The sequence below is a fragment of the Anser cygnoides genome, chromosome 6, assembly GCF_040182565.1.
Source record: "Anser cygnoides isolate HZ-2024a breed goose chromosome 6, Taihu_goose_T2T_genome, whole genome shotgun sequence".
Lineage (NCBI taxonomy): Eukaryota > Metazoa > Chordata > Aves > Anseriformes > Anatidae > Anser > Anser cygnoides.
The window spans coordinates 21192543-21212878 of NC_089878.1; the positions used below are offsets into that span (position 1 = coordinate 21192543).

Here is a 20336-nt window from a genome sequence, read left to right on the forward strand (position 1 = left end):
CTGTTTGTCCCCGAAAGCGAAGGCGCTACTGAGAAATCTGGAGAAGGAAGACAGCTTGTTATCTGCAAATGAATCTCTTGCTATAACGTTGTGATCTGATTGTGCATTTGTTTCCCTTCCTGCATCTCATGTGCCTGCGCGCTGACTGGCTGCCAGCGCTATCTTACCAGCGCAGCAAGCTGACGAATTGCTCTTTAATAAGGCTCTCGTTAATCTTTTTCCCCCAGGAGATCCGTATTTTCTACTCCGATAAGGCTGAAAAATTTCAGCCGGCGAGGCGGCCAAACCCCCGTGGCTTCCCCCCGCCGGCCGCCCGGCGCTCCCCCCGCCTTCGCACCCCTGGCAGTCGCAGGAGGGGCGGCGGAAAACGCCGGGGCCGAAGCAAACGCACGGGAGGGCGGCGGGACCGGGGCGCGGAGGGGAGCGGAGTGGAGGGGAGGCTCCGTGCCCGGCAGGGGGAGCCCGAGGCCGCCGCCCGGGGCGGGGTCGGGGTCGGGAGGTCGGGCGGACTTACCGCATATCTTCAGCCCGATCTTCCTGGTGCACCCGTGCGCCACGCCACACCACGAGTCGTAGGCTGCAAGAGAGGGCAGAGGCGTTCCCTGAGGCGGCGAGACCCCGGCCGGGACCCCGCCGGCACCGCCCGGAGCAGCCCGGCCCCTGCGCTTCCCCCGCGGCCCCCTCGGGGGGCGCCCCGTGCCCGGCCCCCTCGGGGACGGCCCGCCCCGCCCCGACGGGGCGCCCCGGGAGCGCTCCTGGCAGCGGGGCGTCCCGGAACGCGCTGGCGGGGCTCCAGGGAAGCGGCGGCTTAAAATAAAGTGGCGTGAAATGGGGTCACAGCCGAGTTCAGGAATTAATTGGGTGAAAAATAGTATTTGACTAGATGATGGGACGTGCCTCGCTGAGCCCCGGCCGGACTGACGGGCCGCGGGCAGCCGTGATGGGAGACGCTCCCGGCCCCCCAGCCCCGGGCTGAGGTGGAGGGAGCGCCCGCCTCGCCCCGGGGCACGGCGACCGGGGGGCCGCCCCCTCCCCGCGGGTGACATGGCGGCCGCTGCGGCTCCGGGGGGAGCGGTGGGTCCTGGGGGGAGAGGGCGGCGGGATGGGGCTGGGGCTGGGCTCACCTGAGCGGGGGGGCGGCGGCCGGGGGCCCGGGGAGGCCCGGCCGTGAGGGGGCGGCTCGGCCCCCAGCCCGGCGCTGTGCCCGTCCCCCCGGCGGGGAGAAAGCCCAGCCCTCCCCCGGCCGCAGGGTGATGGCAGTGGAGCCGTGCCTGGCAGCCCTTTCGGGGTAAAATCTATTCCCCGCCTCGCCTGACAACCTTTCGTCTCTTACTGTTGCCCCCGCTTTGTCTCGCGTGCTTTATAGCATGGAGCCTCCCCATTTATTTTTTTATTTTTGGTAGGCGACAGCCGGAATTGCCCGGCAGGGCTGTAAACTGATTCTCTATCCACCTGCAGCAGCCTCCGCTTCCCACTCACACCTCAATAACTCAAGGCGAATTCAGAGCAATTAGGAACACAAGGCTTTGAAAAGCTACAATTAGCATCCAAATTTCGCTTGATTACAGGCTTCAGCGTGGGCTGAGAGGAAGCTGTAGCATTAGCATTTATAAAACGTAAGGGAGGGGGAAGAACCCGCTTCGAGCCATCGGTGTAACTTCGCCCTTTATCTGATTCATTTTCCCCGCTCCCTTTACAACATCCCGATTTTTTTTTGGCAGTCTGAGGCTTCAGTCTATTGTCTAAATCCGTCAAATGTGGCTGGAAGAGAAAGGCAGCGCTGGCTGCTGCGGTGGGCTCTCCCTCCCGGCGTCTTCCTCGCACGGCCCCCTCCCGCTGCCACCCGCGGCTGCTTTCTTTGTGTGGAGCACTTTCCGCACCTCGCTCAGCGGCGCGGAACGGGGCTTCACTGATTTACCGTTTCGTTTCGAATCTGGTCTTCCCAAGCCTAAGTGGAGGAAGCCTCCACGATGCTTTAAACGAGAAAAAGATTAAAACCTACTTGTGGGTCGTAAATTAGTCGGGGTGGGGTCCGGAGCGTCGTTGGAGGACGAGGGAGCGGAGGAAGCCATCCTTTCAGAAAAGCCCCGGTCCCTGGAGCCCGGGTTTCCTTCGGTATTTCTCCGAGCGCGGGTGGGCAGCAAGGAATTTACTGGAAGGAAGAAAAGGCGCTTTTAGTAGCCTGCTCTCCTGGAGGACCGCGCCGGAGTCCCGTGGATGCCGGCGGATAGGAGGCTGCAGCCCCCGCAGGCAGCGCAAGTCCCGGGCAGGCGGCGGGACGGGCTGCCGGGGGGCAGGAGGGGTTCCCGGGGGGCAGCAGGGGCAGCAGGGAGCGGAACCGACCGCTCCGGGGCCGCGGGGCCGAGGCGCTAGGCGTTGCGCCGGGAAAATGCCTCGACAGGCTGAAGAACAAACCCGTCCCTTCGCTGGATGCCGAGGCGCTGCCCCCCTTGCCTGAATGACGGATTTAGCAGACCGTGAAGTCTATCGCAATTATATCGCTGGCCGCAGAGCAGGGCGATTATGTGGCTCGCGTCAAATGGAAGCCAACGTGCAGAGCGGGCTTCGAAATTCCCAGCCCAGATGCCCTCCGGCCCCACACGGCGCCCGTTTCTGTGCGTTTCCAGCCCATTCCCGAAACACACGGCAGGCTCAGCGCTCGGAGCAGACCGACAGAGCCCCCCCGCCACAACAAAGGTGCATTTTGCCCGAGTCCGGCGGCACGCGGCACGCACGCATGTCCCGGCACACGCGTGTTTCAGCAAATCCGGGGCAGGACGTGCTCCAGAGCAAGCCGGCGCTCTCCGAAGCGAGCCCTGGCGCTAAGGGCGCCGACGGCGGGGGGCGGCGGGGCCGGGGGAGGCGCGGCACCGGCACCGGCCCCCGGTCCTCGGTCCCCGCGGGCGGGCACGGCACCTCCGTCACCCGCTCACCGGCGGGGCAGTGCCGGGCTCGTCCCCTCGTCCCCATGGCTACCTGCGATTTATTTCGTTCCCCTTGTCAAGAAAATGAAGGTCGCGGCAACGAACGAGCGCTTTCTTTGTTAGCTGCTTTCGCACGTCGGTAGCTAGCGATTCGTTTCCATTGTTGGGCGCCTTTACGCCCGCGTGTAAACGCAACGGATCGATGGTTTCAATGGTAAACAAGTATTTCGCTTTTTTTTCAGATGAAAAAGAAAATAACCATAAAGCAGAAGAGATTCGCTAGACAATGCCTGGAAGCGAAGTAACAGGTTAACGCAATGTCTAAGGCGCTGGCTGTCTCAAAACAGCCGTTATCCCTCTATAGGTACGACAGCGACCAAAACCGATTTTAGGGGGAAAAAAAAGGAAAAAATGTAAAAAAGCTCCAGATCCTGAAAGACGCTCCCGAAGGTTTGGAAAATGGGATGCGGATTAAGGAGACTTACCGAGGGGGCGAGCGGAGCGCTCTGGCTGCCGGCGTCCAAGCAGGCAGGGCGACTCCAGCCTGGGAGCGACTCGCCGCTTATAAACTCCGCCAGAAACGACGTCGGAATACCAATCGCGCCGCGGAATTTAATGCGAGATGACCTTTTTTTCCAGAAGTACTCGGATTTGCTTTTTTAAAAGCGTGAATCGCCGCTTGATCTGCTTCGACGCAGGCATGAGTCACAGGGCTGCCGCCACCCACCCCCTCCGCGCCGCGCCGTGCCGTGCACGGGGCTGGGAGCGGCGGGGCGGCGGGCCGGGGCGGGGACTGGAGGGGCGGCCCCCCCCGGCCCGGCTGCCGCCGCCGCCCGCTTCGCCCCGCGGCTCCGGAGCTGCCCTCGGCCTCCGACCCCACTCGGGGATTGTGCCTCGGGCAAGCGGCACCGGCGGCTTTCCCTCGATAGCACCGCCTCGCCCCGAGGTCACCGGCGCGAAGGCAAAGGCGACCGGGCTGAGCTCCGGGGGGGCCGTGCCGAGCTCAGCCCCGCGCCCCCCGCCCCGCTCCGCCGTCCCCAGCGGCGGCAGCGCCCTCGGCGCGGGTCCCCGCCAGAGGGTGGCAGAGGCCCAGGCACCGCCGCTCCCTCGTCTTCCCGGCCGCAGGGGAACACCTGGATCTCTGCGACCTCCCCTCGGCGTTGCCGCTACGTTATGGTTTTACACCCGAGCCCCTTTTGCTAAAACGCGACTCGTTCAGGCAGCATTCCTCGGGCAGCCCGGCACCCATTTTCCCCAGCCCGGCCCCCGGGTTTAGGTGCCTAACCCGAGCCCTGGCCACGGACAGGGACGTAGGGGGGAGAGCGGCCCGATGGGGGCTTTCAGCCCGTGCTGGGGGTGCTGGGCGAGCAGCAGGGACGTGTCCTTCCTGAAGGACTCGAGGGGAAAACTTCAAGGTCTTTTTGGAAAGGAGCCCGACCCACTGAGGGCATGAAGTAGGCGAGATGACTGCTTCGCCGAGCAGCCCCACTGTCTAGGAACTGGACACGGAGCAAAAGCACCGGGAGCACGAAAGGCAGCTTGCAAACACAGCTGTAAAGTTCGCCGGCCCTAGCTGCCATGTCCTGCTGCCATCTGTGCCAGGCATTCGTTTTCAGAGGTAGTTTCAACCGATCGGGCAAAACGTTTGCTCAGCGCGGAGCGGGAGAAACGACACCACAATTGTGGCTAATTGTCTTTGTAAGCGACCACAGACATCGCCAGGAAACGTGGCAGGATCGCAGCGCAAAGAGCCACCGGCAGCTCACGGAAGCCCCCCGGAGCCATGGGTCACGGCGCCCCGCCGGCTCCGTGCCGCCCGCACCGCCCGCCGCTCGCCCCCGCCCTGCGGAGCGCCCGCAGCGAGCAGCGCGGCCGCACCGCGCACATCCGCGGCCCGGGGCAGCCGCCGGTGCCCGCAGCTCCCGCGGGGCCGCTCGGCTCAGCACCACGGACAGCGGGCGGCGGAGCTGCGGCAGGCGAGGCGGCCGCCCCCGCTAGGTGGTGCTGCTCCTCAAGGCAGCCCCGCCGCCCGGCCCCTTCCCAGGGCGGCAGCGGCGGGCCGGCGGCAGCCCACGCCTCCCGCGGATCGGGGAAGCGCTCGGTCCTTCCCTAAAATCCCTCCCGCAGCCAGAGCACCCCGCCTCGGCAGCAGCCCGGCGGCGGGGCCCAGAGCCCCGTGGCCTTCGCTCAGCCCGGCCCCGCCGCTGCCTTCCCCAGGCTGCTGCCCCAGGGCCCCGCACGGCCGGCTCCCGGAGGGCTCCCCGCCTGCGCTGCGCAGGTGAGAGCCCCAGGGGCTCGGGGCTGTGAACACAGCGAGTCACCGAGGATGGGGAACGCGCAGGGACCCGAACCATCAGCAGCGTGCAAGCGGCTGAAGGCTGCTGCCAGCGCACCGTCAGATCACGCTCAAACCAGACCTCTTCCAGCTCCCTACCCGGACGTGCCAAAACACGGGTACTGAGTACCCTGGCGGGGTACAGGAGCAGAAGGGATGAGGGTCTCCAGCGACAGAGACCAGTCAATGATTATACAATGCTCATAAATGTGGGCGTATAAAACTGAGTGCTGAGCAGGGGAATAGCGCTTATTATTGCAGCCTGCAGGTCTGAAGAGTCATTGTGCTAGGAGCTGCATACAACATGTCGTAGTGTAGCATGTATTTCGAGATAGGAAAGCCTCCTGCCTACACTGTGAGGTGTTCACAATGTAACTACATTCCACTGGAAAAGCAAATAGCAGAAAGGCACTGTGCCATAATGTTTTTTTTTCTTCATATTCTGAACTATATCCCTATTATATATGAATTTATCTGAAGGAAGGGAAGTAAATTGGCCTTTTGACAATCATTATGATTGGTTTTCCTCCATGAACGTTCTCTCTCTGTTGCCTTTTGATTGATATTTTGTTTGTATTGTGACTATTTTAGCTCGTAGGGACCAGGCGTGCTCCTTTCTTAAAAATGAATACAACAGGATGCAACTCAACATCTGTGATGTTTCTGATTTTTTTTTAACCACACATTTATAATAATGTATAATCAAGGACATTATTACAAAACATATCAATTGCATCAGGTATCTTTTTTTCTTTCCCCACCATTTCCGGTACACAGTCATGTCTTATTTACCTGTACGTTTGATAGACTGGAATAATGTAAATAACAAACTTCCTTAAATCTTGACAAAATTAAAATTGGAGAACTAAGTATTTCAGAATTTTCCTGGCCTTCACCTGCAGTGCTAAAAAATACAGATATAAATTACTGCATGTCTGTAACCAAAAAGTGAACATGCCAAGGAAAAATAACAAACTATTGTTCTAATTACTTGTCCCTAGCCAAAGAATTCTACAAACGGAAATCAGGTGAAGAACCCTATTCTAAAGATAACTTTTGCTATCTGGTTTATGGCACCTGATAAAAATTCATTGAAGTTAAGAGAGAGGTTTGATTTGGGTTTTGAGATTGATCAGATGCTGATGTATCCAACTGTCCCAAATGTAAGGATCATGTCCATCACCCGAATTTCAGACAGCTCAAGATGAGCTGCCAGCTAGAACACTCAGCACCACTGTGATGAAGGGCACTTGGTGAAATCTAATCTGAAGCACATCGTTTTACATACTTTGTGGCTTCTTGTTGCAGGATGTCCCCTTCCTGATCCATGCTGGCACGTGTTGCTGTCTGTTTTGATCTGCTTCATCTGAAAAACATCCAAAAGTTTAACCCACATCCTGAACCAACAGCAGCAGCAAATCCCCACTCTCAATACCCCCAAGCAAACATGGAGGTAAAGAACATTCCTACCTCCAAACCAGAATAAAATATATAACAACAGAAAGTTTTATTTATCTGGATGGATCAAAAGAATTACTTAAATTGTGGAACTGTGATTATAGCACGAAAAATAGTGACAACAGTATACCCAGTAAGTCTGCTCTCTACCAGTTTTAGGATTTGCAACTGTTTATCCTGTGTTTAAAATAAAATTTACTTCCAGTCTGTGACATTAACCCTGTAGAGACAAGACAGCTAACGCCTGGATTCTCTCCTAGTGATATGTTGTAATTGTTACATGCCTCACTGAGCTGTATCTTTTTATCCCATTGGAGGGCATCACTTTACAATTAGAACATTCAGTAATTTCAGTAATGCTGCTGCAGAAGATAATGCAGTTTGTCTCTCCAATCCCAGAATGTATTTGTAGAGCTGGACTATGGGATCTTTTAATATATCATTTATTTAAATTAAGTGTATTTCATAAAGAATCCTTAGGAAACAGGAAGCATGGTCTTTTCTTTATTTTTTTCTTTCTAAGTAACGGCATCTCAAGCCAAAACTCACTCTCATGTATGGACTTTCCTAAGTCCCAAAAATTTTCACAATCATTATAGTTGTGTATTTGCCCCCCCCCCCCCCCCTTTTTTTCCCCTCTTTTTTTCCCTTTATTTTCTTTTCTCTGTGGTGAAGTCAGGTTTTGGCTTGATGGACTTGGTAGCTTACTCTAAAGAGTCATTGGTACTTGTGAAATAGTAGGCCTTTTGTAGCATCATACTTAAAAAGCCTGATCCTTCTGCTATCTTTCTAGCTACAATTCAGAAATAGAGATATTATTTATTTATTTCCAGAAATGAAGGTTCAATACACTCTGTTGAAATGAAAGTGTTTTAAAAAGAAACACGATATCTGAGTAATACTTACAACAAGGTGCAAACAAAGCATACAAACACAATGTAGAAACAGGACAATATGAACAGATACTTTGTCCACCAGAGAAAAAGGACATGCAGGTGAGAATTTTTTTCCTCTCTATGAGGAGAGCACGAATGAGCAGTTCATATTTCCTGTCTTGAGGGGCTTTAATTTTTTGCATTCTCACAATAAACAGATGCATCCAATTTTGAGGACTGGAGGAGCTCATGAGTTTTAAGCAAAGCCATCAGCTGTTACTGATGCCTTTCTTTTCAGTATTTAGTTTGGAAGATTATATGAGAGAACTGGGGACCAATTTTAGGTAAAATACCTCTTCTCCCAGATCGAGACACGTGATTCTAACGGAAGACACTGGCTCTCAAACAGAACTTCAGATTAACGTTGCATGTTCCTGACACATACTCAGACCTATTCATGTAATAAATTCCTGTCCTCTACTTTGAGCCTTCAAAACTTCTATGCAAACATTCATTTACCAAATGTTCTTGATTCCCTTTGCTGGCATTTTGATTGCTGCACTAGGAGACGATCACAGGAATGAGAAGAGCTGCAGTCATCAGGGTGGGTGTTAGCCACTCAGCACTAGAATAAGAGACAACTTTACTGCAATATCTTAAAGTTATTTTAAAGCCTATGCACATCAGATAAAGAGCAGCACAGCCCTGAACCATGAATTGAGCCTAACCTCTCTATAATCTTAAGGGAAAATTAATGTTGCAAGGATTTAACGGAAATGTCTGGGAAGGGATTCAAGGGAGTACAATGGATAGTGCTCTGGTATTTCTGATGGCCACATTCTCTACAGGACAGATAACAAGGCTACCTTCATTACTTTCTGACCCCAATGAGAGAACACCAACAAGGGACTTCACTCCTCAACTTTCACTTACCAGCCATCTTTTCTTTTCAGAGGCTACTAATCTCTTTAAGCAGAAGTCTAGACTAAATAAACTGAAAGTGAACTAGCAAAAATTCTGAAAGACATGAAAGATATCCAAGCTCATGCTATTCATACCATACAGAAAAGCTTGAACTTAAGAGATGTAGTTTCACTGACTGCTTCCTTCACAGGAAATTCTGTACAAAGGCTTTAGTGATCTGCTGACTGCAAAATGACCAACACATAACTTTATAGGATAGTCCAGAATTTTCCTCTCCAATATTCGACATGGACATGGAATTTGGCTTGTGTATGGATGTAAGTTAGCCCTCAATTACTTCAGATATTAACATATCTATGGCTTGCCAAAGGCAGGCTATGTAAAGTCCTGCAACTGTTTGCAGTCTGCAGTAAGAAAAATCGGTATACACATTAAAAAATACTGTATTTCCTTTAAAGAGATAGTCTCTTCCTCAAAATACACACAGCATGGAATCTAGGCAAATGAAGGATAACTACCAAGAGCTTTAAGAAATTCTTGCTCAAGCAGAAGCACTACATATTGACTTGCTACTTAAGTGTTTGTTGGCTAACAACCAGAGCTCCAAAATATTAATTTTAAGCCAAAAAAAGCACAACAAAAAACAACAAACCAAACAACACAAAAGACACCAAGCCCTTTTAGAAATTATTTGACAGATTTCCACCACTCAAAAGATCAAGAAGCATGTGTTTACTAATAAGGTTTACAAAAAAGCCACATTCATCAGACAGTGAAAATTAGTTTTGTATTTTACAGTTATATTTATAACTTGTGTTATTAGACATGAGAAACGAGATATATAAAAAAAATACTTAATTTCCTTTAAAATGTAAGTAAAGATAAACTGGCTAAAGTCTGCTTTCCAAACAGCTCTGAAAAGCTTTTGAGGCCTTTCACCTGAGAGGGGCAATAATCCTGTTCCTATGCTTTGCAGTCATGTGCAGTTCTAACTACTCAAAATTATCTCTATCATTTTTTGAGTCACCAAGCTGATCCTTCCAACAGGTTTCTAATTTTGATTAACCAGACAAAATTGGTTTCAGTAAAACTTGTGTATTACTCCATTTGTCCTTGCTCACGCTTTTCTGTCCAATTCCACAATAACAGTATGTGAGCTTTCCCTGGTCTAATTTATGAACACTGTCTAAAGGTAATGGTAACATAGTTATGGCAAGGACTCAAACTTCAGAACACTTGAATCACTCCTCATTCCCAACATGCCACCTTCCGAGTACTTTGATACATCTCTTTTTTTTTTTTTTAATGAATATGGGACTGTGAAAGCAAATGACAGACGTTTTAAAAGTAATTAGGGGAAAAAACAGTTATCCTTCTCTTTTTCTTTGTAGTAATTCTCTAGAGAAAGCACAAAGAACAAGAATATGCTGGTGAAGAGACGGATGACAGGAATGACCTTCAGAAGCCAATGAGATACATGGACAGCATCTCCACGCACCATTGTGTCAAGAAGTATTGGTGAATTACAAAGGTCACCTCTACAACACAGGAAGATCTCTTCAAGAACAAAAGTTAACTGGAAGACCTGGGGTTTCATGTCCTCTATGCTGCTGGGACATGCATGTATTTAACAAAGAAAGAGACACTACAAAGCCAAGTCCTGTAACAGACATAAGCATTTGATAAATCTTTGTCTTATTTACCCACACAGATTTGCATCAGGAATTACTGAAAGAAAACTAACACAACACAGAGATACTACAGAAGCTAAGGGCAACTAAAAAAAAAAGAAGTTTTTGTATCCAGGCACATCTAGCTAAGCATAAGAACTTTAACCAATTATTTCTCCAAGACTTATAAACTTAGATCATTTCACTATTACCTGAGCATTCCTTTCTCATATTTAAAAAAAAAAAAGACAAAGAATTATTCAGTAACATTTAGATACATCATTGGTAAATATAGGCTTTTCTCACACCAGCGTAAAAGGAAATAACACCCTTAAAGTTATAGCATGAAGTGGCTACTATGTAGTTTCAAACATCAATATCAGGCCTTAGAATTTCTGTAGTGAAAAGCAATACTAAACTTTAATGTACTCATGTCTTTAATAAAATATGTTTACTGTATCTTTTCTTCTGCCTACCCTAGAACAGCATGTTAGCTATGTTTGGTTTTCATTAGTTGACTTTACTGAATTTGATTACACTCAATCCAACTCTTCATCCCCATATAATTTGGGATTTTATACAATAAAATTCTTACTATTTAAAAAAAAAAAAACACTTTAAATACAGTAAGAGTTGGCTACAAGCCTTACCTGCAGTAAAATGGCTTAAATCAAATTATTTTTTTCATGATTTTAAAGCAAGAGAGTTGCACTATCTGTGCAGCTAGATATGTACCTTTTTATAGGCATGCCAGTCAACTTATATTCAGACTTTTAAAAACACTTAGCTTATTATCCGCTTCTTTCAGCATTGTAACATGGTTCACTTAGTCTTCGCCATGTGGACACCAACTGATTTGAGGTAATACATATGGCAGACATCCCGCATAGACATCTGCATTAAAAATGGCAGAAGATATTAGCACAAAATGTAAACCATCTTGAGTTTATATATCCGATCTATTCTTGAGATACTCTATTAAAAAGGGAATTTGCCTTTCAAGAGTATATCTGAATAATTTTAAAGTTTTAATGCCAGTCCAGAAAAATCAGCATATTGATAAAGTAGGAGGAACAATCCCCAGTCTATGAGGTTTCCCTGTCAGTTTTAAAAGCATGGATATGAATTCATTTAAGGCTTGAGCAAATGGTTCTCTCTCAGAAAATTCTCCAAATTAAAAAACAAGCAATAGGAGCTGAGTGATGCAGACACTAAAACTAGCAATTCAGGAATCACAGACTCAGAGGTCTTGATCATTTTCATCCCTTTCAATTTAGGTGAGAAAAGAGGTGCTCCACTTTTCTCTGGAAAGCAGATGGCTTACTTATCTGTTGTCTGCTTCTACAAACCAAGTTTTTGTTCTTTCTACAGCTTAGTTGTGGCCAGAGAAACAGCTGAATATCTGTGGTAAATTTACTCAAGAAGCTCAGTCCTGTGATTTCTTTATGCAGACCAAACTAACCAGGAATGTGAATGCAAACTTCCTCAGCTGAGTATGAATATTTTATATCACAGTGACACCTCTCAGCCACAGAGTATGCCATCTCAGTCTATAAATTCATAAACATTAACAAAAAAATTAATACTAAAGTGATACATGTCACAATCTTATGAGTTACACAGATTTTCTGATCAATTTTACAACTAGCATTTATTCAACAGTGCTATAGAGTTTCTCGCTAAATCTGGACAGGACAAAAACCTCAGGTAAAGCTTTTCAGTTGAAACACTCCTAACAGCTACTTCATTAATGTCAAAGCTATAAAACCAATTTTCAGCAAGCTGTGTTTTTATTTTAAGGTGGCGTTTCTGTCACTCAAAACTTTGTTGTCATTTTCCAGAATAAAGAGTTTCAAATAATCATACTGGAAGATTTATTTTCACCCATTCAAGTGGAATGTAGCAAACGTAATACTCCTAAAATACTATGTTTTGCTCAACTGACAGTCTAAACCACAGTTTCCATGTGACTTGCTGCTCCAGGGAGAAAATATTTTACCAATTACTTCTGCATATATCAAGTATGCATGTGTCATTAAGTTAGAGAACAAGGTTATTTTTGCAGGTATAAGTTTGAAAGTAACACAAGGACTACAAAAAATCCAAGGCCTGATATTAATGTTAAAGACTATTGAAATTCAGAAGAAAAATATTATTAAACAGTATAATTTAACATGCCTGTTGGAGAATCACAGAATCGTCTTCAGAAATACTATAGAATTTCCCAACAAATTTTCCTCAGAATAACAACTTTCTTCTTCTTTGTTACTGCTATTTGAATAGCTAATACTCTTGGTGTTGCTGTTTCTGCTTTCATCACTTTTTTCTTCATCATCTTCACTATCCCCATTTACAGGTTTCTGTTATCCTTCTGCTATAAAAATACACAAAATTATTTTTTGTTGTACTACATTTTGTATTAAAGAAGTTAAAAGGAAGCAAGTAAGACAATTAGTTTCACCTATTTTCAATTAAATCATTAAATACTGATTAATCCTTTCTAGCAAATGAAGAAAGCTCTGCAATGATTGTGTGGCAGACTGCAGAGTTAAAACTATGAAGTCATCTTGTATCCTGAAATGTGCTGTGACCACTTTGCACTTGGAATAGGCTCAACATAGCTCTAAAATCTACACAGCTGGTCACCAGAATATCACTCATTGGGGGGTGGGGGGGAATGCTCAGATGAATTAAGCCACTGTTTAAGTTTCTTTGTTGTTCCTGTTTCCTGTAGCTACATAACAGCAAGAGAATGGGAGAAGATTCCTCCTCCTTTCCCCTTTGCCAGGTGTCTTTATATGCTAACATATACAGGACTAGGAAGTCCTGATCATGAATAAGTAGTGTAAGCTAAAGTTAGTATGGAAGGAAAGAAAATGCACATCTAAACCAGGCTTTGGAGTATCCAGAGATGCCTTAAAGTAATCTTACAATTCTCTCCTTTTCATTGTAGTATATTACGGAACTCTGAGGGACTTGTTCTTAAGGTTAACATCTTTCAGCCATTTAATTTTGCTGAAAACCCATTTAATGACAAACGCGGCTAACACTTTGGCACAATTCAATCACCTTGATCACAGGTAACATCTCAGATCATCATCAGATGTTCTTTTGTGAATCTACTGAGTTCCTTTACTTATTGTTATATATTTGCTGCTGGAAGTTTCCTGCCCAACTCCTAGGAGTTTTTCTTCACTGCTCCTCTTCTACTTCAGTGCAGGGTGAGCCGAATTAGTTCAAGGTCTTAATCAATGCTTTGGACTAAAGTAGTTTACGCTATATTGACAGAGATAAGGGGAGCTCACCTGGCCCATTCTACCTGTTCTGAGTTTAGGAGACGGTTTGTAAATTCATAAGAAGGATCCTGACTCCTTCTTCCTCCTTTAATGTACTGTAAAATGAATACTTGAAATTAACAACTAGAAAACATTTACTCTGGCATTTTATAGCCCAAAGTAGCCTATTTAAATGTAGAAAATCCAGATCTAATACAAATGTTTTCTCAATTACTGACTTCTAAAACACAAAGTCAGGTTCCTATTATTACAATAATTCACCATATTTACCTGTGAAAGGCAAAAATGTCTCTACAATAAAATACTGTAGCTGTGATTTGCAAACTTACTCATCAACAACTTTTCTTCAAGAAGTGGAAAAAACTGCTTGGCCTCAGCATTTCCTGGTTCACAGATCAGAACTCCAATTTGACAGCATAATATATTACTAACATACATATGATGACAAAAATAAACAGAAAAACAGAAATAAGGCTGTCATTTATGGTTCATGAAAGTGCAATTATACCAATGAAGAATTTTACATACACACGTATCGAAACTGTCCATTCATAACCTGAGGAATGTCAAGCCTATTATTAAAAGCTCTGCTCCCAGGTAGCACCATAATTTTGATAAAGTGACTATGATGCAAAAAATTATTCTCAGTTAATATCATTAATAATTTCAGATGAAACTAAGTATAGAATTAGGATGGGAAAAAGATAAATGACATTTAAGAGTAATAATATCATAAGAATAATAAACACATAAAATCAGATAACAGGTTAAAAATCTGAAAGAAACCCCCAAACAGTAAGACATGAAAAAGCATTAATATTATTTTCCATACCATGTGCATGCATAAACCATAAAGTGAGCAAAACCTATGTAATTACAAAATTTTACATGAAAGAATAATCTCTGTATTTTCCTTAAGAGACAACCTCCCTCCCCCACCTAATCTCTCTTGTTTCTCAGAAGTACCATCTTTCCTCTTACAGTGCTAATAGATACCTAATTGAATTCAGACTATATTAGGATCTTAACTTATACTTAGCTTTGAAGTCTTCTGTATTGATAACATACTCGAATGAGTACTATGTCTGGTATTTGTGTACTTTTCCTCAATTACGCAAGTTGGTCCAAAAAAAGATATTACCTCTGCCATTGCGCCATGATTATGTTTTTAGTTCATTACCAATATAAAAGTGCTGCCACAGGAGTCATTCTCACATTTGCTTTTTCCTTGCTGACATAACAAATTTGTAATAGTATAACGGAAAAAGGCATACATCCAGCAAAAATGTCCAAGAAAGACCCTATCCACAATGGCCTTAATTTGCTGATTAGATATTTTTTTTTCCCTTGGGAGTGGAAGTTGAGATTTAAATCCCTGCAGGCAAAAGGAACTAAATTGGAGTCTGTTGAGATAAAAAATAAAACTTTCACTGACTTCCTCTGTAGAATTTCTTTACACTGGCCAAGTCTTCTTGTCTGGCATATAAAGTTATTGATGCTAGCAGAATTTCAGACTCACCAGCTTCAGAAAACACAAACTTTATTTTGACAGAAGTTATTCTGTAGTGTGTCAGCCATTGGATGTTTGTTCCATGTTAGTCTAGCTAGAGGGCATCCACCACGTACTTATGGAGCTCTGTAATGCACTGGTAAAAGCCAAATGTTTTCTTTTTGTTGCTATATAAAAGACTATTCTCTACAGAGCTATATTCAGGAGATAACGGAACTGAAAAACATGTTTCTTATAGTCTGAAGTATGTTTACAGGCAAATGCATTACAGAGATAAGCACTCATCCCAAGGGTGAATACTTCTCCATAATGCCAGATATAAACAGGTGCCAAGATGATATAGTCAGACCTGAGGAAAAACATTATTTTGCACAACTAAGCTGCACAACTATTGCTCATAACACGTACTACAAAATAACCCATCAAAAGCATCTCATTTGATTAGTCATACCCTAATATATGTATATATATAAACAGTAAAAATGACATAATTTTTCACTTAAGTTATCTGTAATAGCCACAGAAAAATAATACATCAATACGTAATAACCCTACAATAAATATTAATTTTCTACAGAAAAATGAGTTGGTTGAGAAATGAACACACATGTAACACATGTATTCTGAAGGACAAAACAGTAGTTCTAGTCATAATGTGATGCATGAGTAACCTCTCAAAGCTGAAAATCCCTCAGTTATAAAGTACCAGAAAGGAGCAGTCATTTAGCTTGCTACCTTCCTGCTTTCCACACAGCAAAAGAATTTTTATCTTACATTTTAACAAGCCTTCTCCTATTATCCATGCTTTACATGGAATATGATGAATAATGAATTTTTTCTTTGCAATTAATTCCAAGGCAACCCAGATCAAAGTTGGGTTCACTGACAAAAAATAGCTCTAAATTTTAGAACGTGTTTATTTCTGAAGCCATGTCCGGCTAACAGACCCATGCAGCTCAGACCTTGTTTTCTCTGGCTGCCCAAGATGCTGCCTTCCTCCCCTCTGTCTGCACTCACCCTAGGCAATGGCAGAACACGCTGACTGCAGCTGCTTCATCTGTGCCACCAGTCTCTTTGGCAAACCTACTATGTAACAGAAATTCAAGCAGGGATAGAAAATGTATAATTACCTGCACATCCTGCTAAACCTGCAATTAAAGACTATGGTGAAGGTAGCCACAGAAGCCGCTGTGGCAAGATTTCTTGCTCAGCACTGCCATCAATCACCTCCTGTTGACTGACCTCCCAATGACCAGCCATTGAAATATACTGGATACTACCTCAGTTGTTTAGAGGATTTAACACCTATTAAAAAATCAGGGCAAAATCAGACCTATTTTTAATGGATATTTTAGAGATTTGCTTTGCATGGGAGACACCATTGTCCAAATCCAAATCCTGAAGTGCCTTATATTAAAAAGTAATGATTTTCCACATAGGGAAAACAAAATACATTCTCCTCCAAAGTTACAACATTCAATGAAAGTACAGTATTTTTCAGTTTCTACTGAATGAAGTTAGAGAGCATCCAGACTATCATAGCAAAGAAAAGGTTACGATTTGAACTCGAATCCTAAGAAAAAAGTTCTTTTGCATACTTATTTCTCACTTCACATATGTATATAAAATTTATGACAAAGAAAGCTACACTAAAGTTCTCCCCCACACAGCAAGTACCTCTCTGGGGCTGACAGCATCATTCTGTTCTTCAACACACATTAAATGGTGGCAACTGTGGAGATCATTTATTGACACTGCATCCCTCGGCAGTTCCACTAACTTCCTTGAGCTTTGTCATTTACAGCTCACGCGTATTTGCCTTTCCTTTTTTGTGGTTCTTTGAGATCGTCATTGAAAACATTCAAGCAACTGAAAGTGCTCCGGTGTTTGTATACAGCAACTATGTTAAAGCATAAGTAATACTTCTGCTTTTTCAACCATTACATTCCCTCAATAATTTGTCATTTGAGGTCTTAAAAATAGATCAGTATTATCAGTAGCTTCCACAAACACCTAATCACCATCAACATGATTAAATCACACAGTAATTACGTGGTCAGTTATAAGGGTGCTGAAAGCAGTTTTCCAAGAAATAAACCCAGACATAGAAGATTCAAATGGGAACATTCAAGCTACAGCTACAAAGTTTGGAGAGTATTCATCCAGTATCCCACAAGGTTTCCCTTTATTTTTCAAATCCAAACCAGTAACTCTGCAAGAACAATTATAATAGTAGAGGGAGATGACAGAAATTCATTTAAGTACAGTTTAATAACTACCTCAGAGTTTCTGCATAATGGTGCCCACCCCAGAAGCATTTACTGCTTCCAAACGGCACACACCATTTGAATCACCATTTATGTCCACAAAAGGCATTGCCTGAACAGCTAATAATCTCTTTCAGTGCTACATTGAGAGCTGAGCAGAGCTGGAAGCTGATGCTACTTTTGCCTCCTTATGGGAGAAAAAAGTAAGACTGGAGTAAATTTTTTTCCTGGTCACGATCCTGTTGTTGCTTTGTTAAATGTTTAATGTATTTCTTTAACGTGGTACCTGAGCAAACTTCAGTTTGGAAACCCTTGAGCAGTACAAGGTATCAGGGCACATGGATAGAAAGTAAGGAAATGTTACATGTCACAGCTTTAGTAAAGCGCACACATTAAATTATGGGCAAACCATAATTTTTCAGTCTAGTCTGCTTCTCTGGAGTGAATATTTTTTTCAAGATAACCTTCCTGAGAAGTCATACAAATGTAATAAGCAACATTAGGTCTGTAGTCTTAAGGGATATACACATTCCTTGACTGAGTAAACCATTTTAAACTTCACAAAAAGCACAGAGGTAATGAAAAACAAAATCCCATTCTGATGCACTGAAATAATAGGATATCGTGACTTAAAGATTAGAAGTATTAAAAAAGCGTACCAACTGGTTTATTTGGCAAGCCCATAGTTTTCTCTTAACCTTGTAAGAACTTTATTTTTGGTGGTTAAGTTTTTCAAAGCTGTGAAGCCAACATTAGGTTGAACTTTGCATACATCAATGCCCATAATGAAGTTTCTATTGATGTCAGGGCACAGGATCAGCCGTGGAGAGACATTTTCACAGTATTTTTTTAAATTACTGTTTCTAATTATAATGTCCTTATGTATTCTACACAAAATATGTTACACTTATCTATCCATGTTTTTCTATAGGAGTGATAATAAAAACAGTAAAAACAATTATAAGACTAGTCACAGAACATGAAGATGTTGAAGTTCCTATAATGCAGCTTACACAATTTATTTTTATAGTATTTATTTTTTATTTGATTTAAATAACAATGGTGCCAAGTGAACCACGGATTAAAGAGTTCATCCATGTATTTCTAGTCTTTCAAAATTAATTGGATGACAAATGATTGCATTATCGAGCTCTAATTGCTTAAAAAAGCATGTAATAGATCAGCTGCAAAACCAAAGACTTCTTTCTATGGTGCTGCTTGAATTGATTCAACAGCCACTTTTGAAAAGCAAATACAAAACAGCTGTTTCACATTTGGTTAACCTGATGCAAATTTTGTTCCTTATCTCTGAGATTTCTTTAACTTGAAGATAGATGGTGATCTGTTTAGAAGTTCCACTTCAAATATGCACTACCAAACTGCTCAACCCCATGCTTACTTTGATTTTCCTAATTAAGTAACAAGTATTTGAAACGAGCGTTGTTTTAAAAGTTAAAAATTATTTAACAATTTACCTTTTGGTACCCAGATATATTTTTTTTAATTGTGTATATCTGTTTGCTCGCAAAACAGAAACAATAACTTTTAAAACTATTAATTTTCTATTTACCATATGTCATTACTAAATTCCTTATGCTGTGAAATTTTTTTGCAATTTCAATACAAATCCACAGAAAGATACAAGCTGAAACTTTGGCACCATTTCATCATCTATATGGATATTCAGAGCAATACAATTTAAAATATCATCAGTAGAATATCTAAATGAGAAAAGAAACACACCATTGGCATAAAAGAGGCATATATTTAAGTGCTGGAGTAAGCTGATGTTTACAGTCTTGGTCTCTGTCCTTTTTAAACAATTGTGCCTAGTAGAAAATTAAAAGCAAACAAACAAGAAACTTCATAAATATTTTTAACACCAGACTACCAGAATTTTTCCAAATAGACATGCAACATCAAAACAAATTGATTACTTTTTTTTTTTTTTAAACACTATTGGGACAACATGATTTTACCCAGAAACAGTTACTGAAGCAATTTCCTGATGTCAACTCCTAACTCAAAAAAAGAAAACAAACAAACAAAGAAAACCAGCCAGGACTTTACCAGTATTTTCTACAAGCTCATGAGGTGGGCTTCTTCCCTGGGGCCTCCATCTCTAGCAGAAGAAATCCATCCAGCAATGCACTGACGCACATGCTCTCACTCTACCCCATTATGTAAACAACCACAGTACGTACTTACGTCCTATTGAGATCACTGAAACTTAAATGTGTGCTTAAATCAATTTCTCTGTGGATTCCTTAGTAAGCAAACCACATGAATGCTGCTATTATGCTCTTTAACATTTATGAGGCGCGAGAATTTGTAATTATTGTTTCCAATGGCCTTGATTTTTCCACTGTTAGCAAACCACCAGCACAGACTGGTTATGTAGTACTAGTGGATCATCACAACAGAGCAATACAGAACAAATGTAAAATGATTCAAAAAATGTGTCTAATGAACACTCTTCGTTAGAGAAACAAAAAATTAAGCTTCTATGTTATGACTGCCACATATCTTACTCTAGAACCATTTAAAGGTCTTACTTGCTATGTCTTCTTAAAATCACAATTGAGTCTACAATAATTATGTCACACCCCGCATCCACACCTCAGACGAGCAGTTTAAAACTCACCTGGGAGGGAAGGGACAACATACAGCCCTTCCTCGTCCACTGAACTATGGCTGGCATTCAAGGAGAGACAGTAGGAGCAAGAGTGCTCCAGAGAGCTGTAGGCTGCACTGTCCCTCTTCCCATCTGGCAGATCACAACCAGGTAACTAAGCAGGGCTGTGCGACTGTACAATGGGGTTGCTCTTCAGTGCGTTGAGGAGGAACAGCAGTCTCTGGAGTTGTACAATAAAGAGACACACAGAAAGTTATTGTGAATTCAAAATGAAAAAGATTAATTGCACTTTCACAAGTACCTAACCTAAAAAAATCCTCCATCAGAAAAAAAAACAAAAAACAAAAAACCAAAAACACAACACTATTTTTTCCTCAACTGTAACTACAGCGTCAGTTATGCAACTACATAAAATCAAAATACAAAATTTGAATGTAAAAGT

General features: G+C 43.7%; 3 protein-coding genes across 6 annotated transcripts in view; 1 reads left to right on the plus strand and 2 right to left on the minus strand.

Annotated features, from left to right (window-relative positions):
• Positions 1-8211, minus strand: part of GAD1 (glutamate decarboxylase 1) — a 33964-nt gene extending 25753 nt beyond the window's left edge. Inside the window, exons 1-4 of one of the 2 annotated variants that reach the window (XM_048061556.2) lie at positions 8112-8211; positions 6548-6625; positions 2003-2152; positions 515-577 (exon numbers count right to left, since the gene is read on the minus strand). In XM_048061556.2, the coding sequence (XP_047917513.1) occupies positions 515-577; positions 2003-2072 (133 nt within the window). In that variant the 5' untranslated portion in view covers positions 2073-2152; positions 6548-6625; positions 8112-8211. Of the gene's footprint in view, positions 1-514; positions 578-2002; positions 2153-3409; positions 3616-6547; positions 6626-8111 lie in introns of those variants that run through there. The other variant, XM_048061553.2, reaches the window with a different exon arrangement.
• On the plus strand, positions 3547-5206 carry LOC136791070 (basic salivary proline-rich protein 3-like). Its single transcript, XM_066999347.1, has 2 exons — positions 3547-4194; positions 4628-5206. The coding sequence occupies exons 1-2, from the start codon at positions 3547-3549 to the stop codon at positions 5204-5206; spliced, it is 1227 nt and encodes a 408-aa protein (XP_066855448.1).
• A 3600-nt stretch (positions 8212-11811) lies between the features above and the next one.
• MYO3B (myosin IIIB) overlaps positions 11812-20336 on the minus strand; it is a 245708-nt gene continuing 237183 nt past the window's right edge. For 2 of the 3 annotated variants that reach the window (XR_007162477.2, XR_010832378.1), the window contains 4 exons: positions 19904-20114; positions 13812-13909; positions 13492-13577; positions 11812-12560 (listed from right to left, as the gene is read on the minus strand). The gene's annotated coding sequence lies outside the window, so the exon portion shown is untranslated. The remainder of the gene's footprint in view (positions 12561-13491; positions 13578-13811; positions 13910-19903; positions 20115-20336) is intronic. The other variant, XR_007162478.2, reaches the window with a different exon arrangement.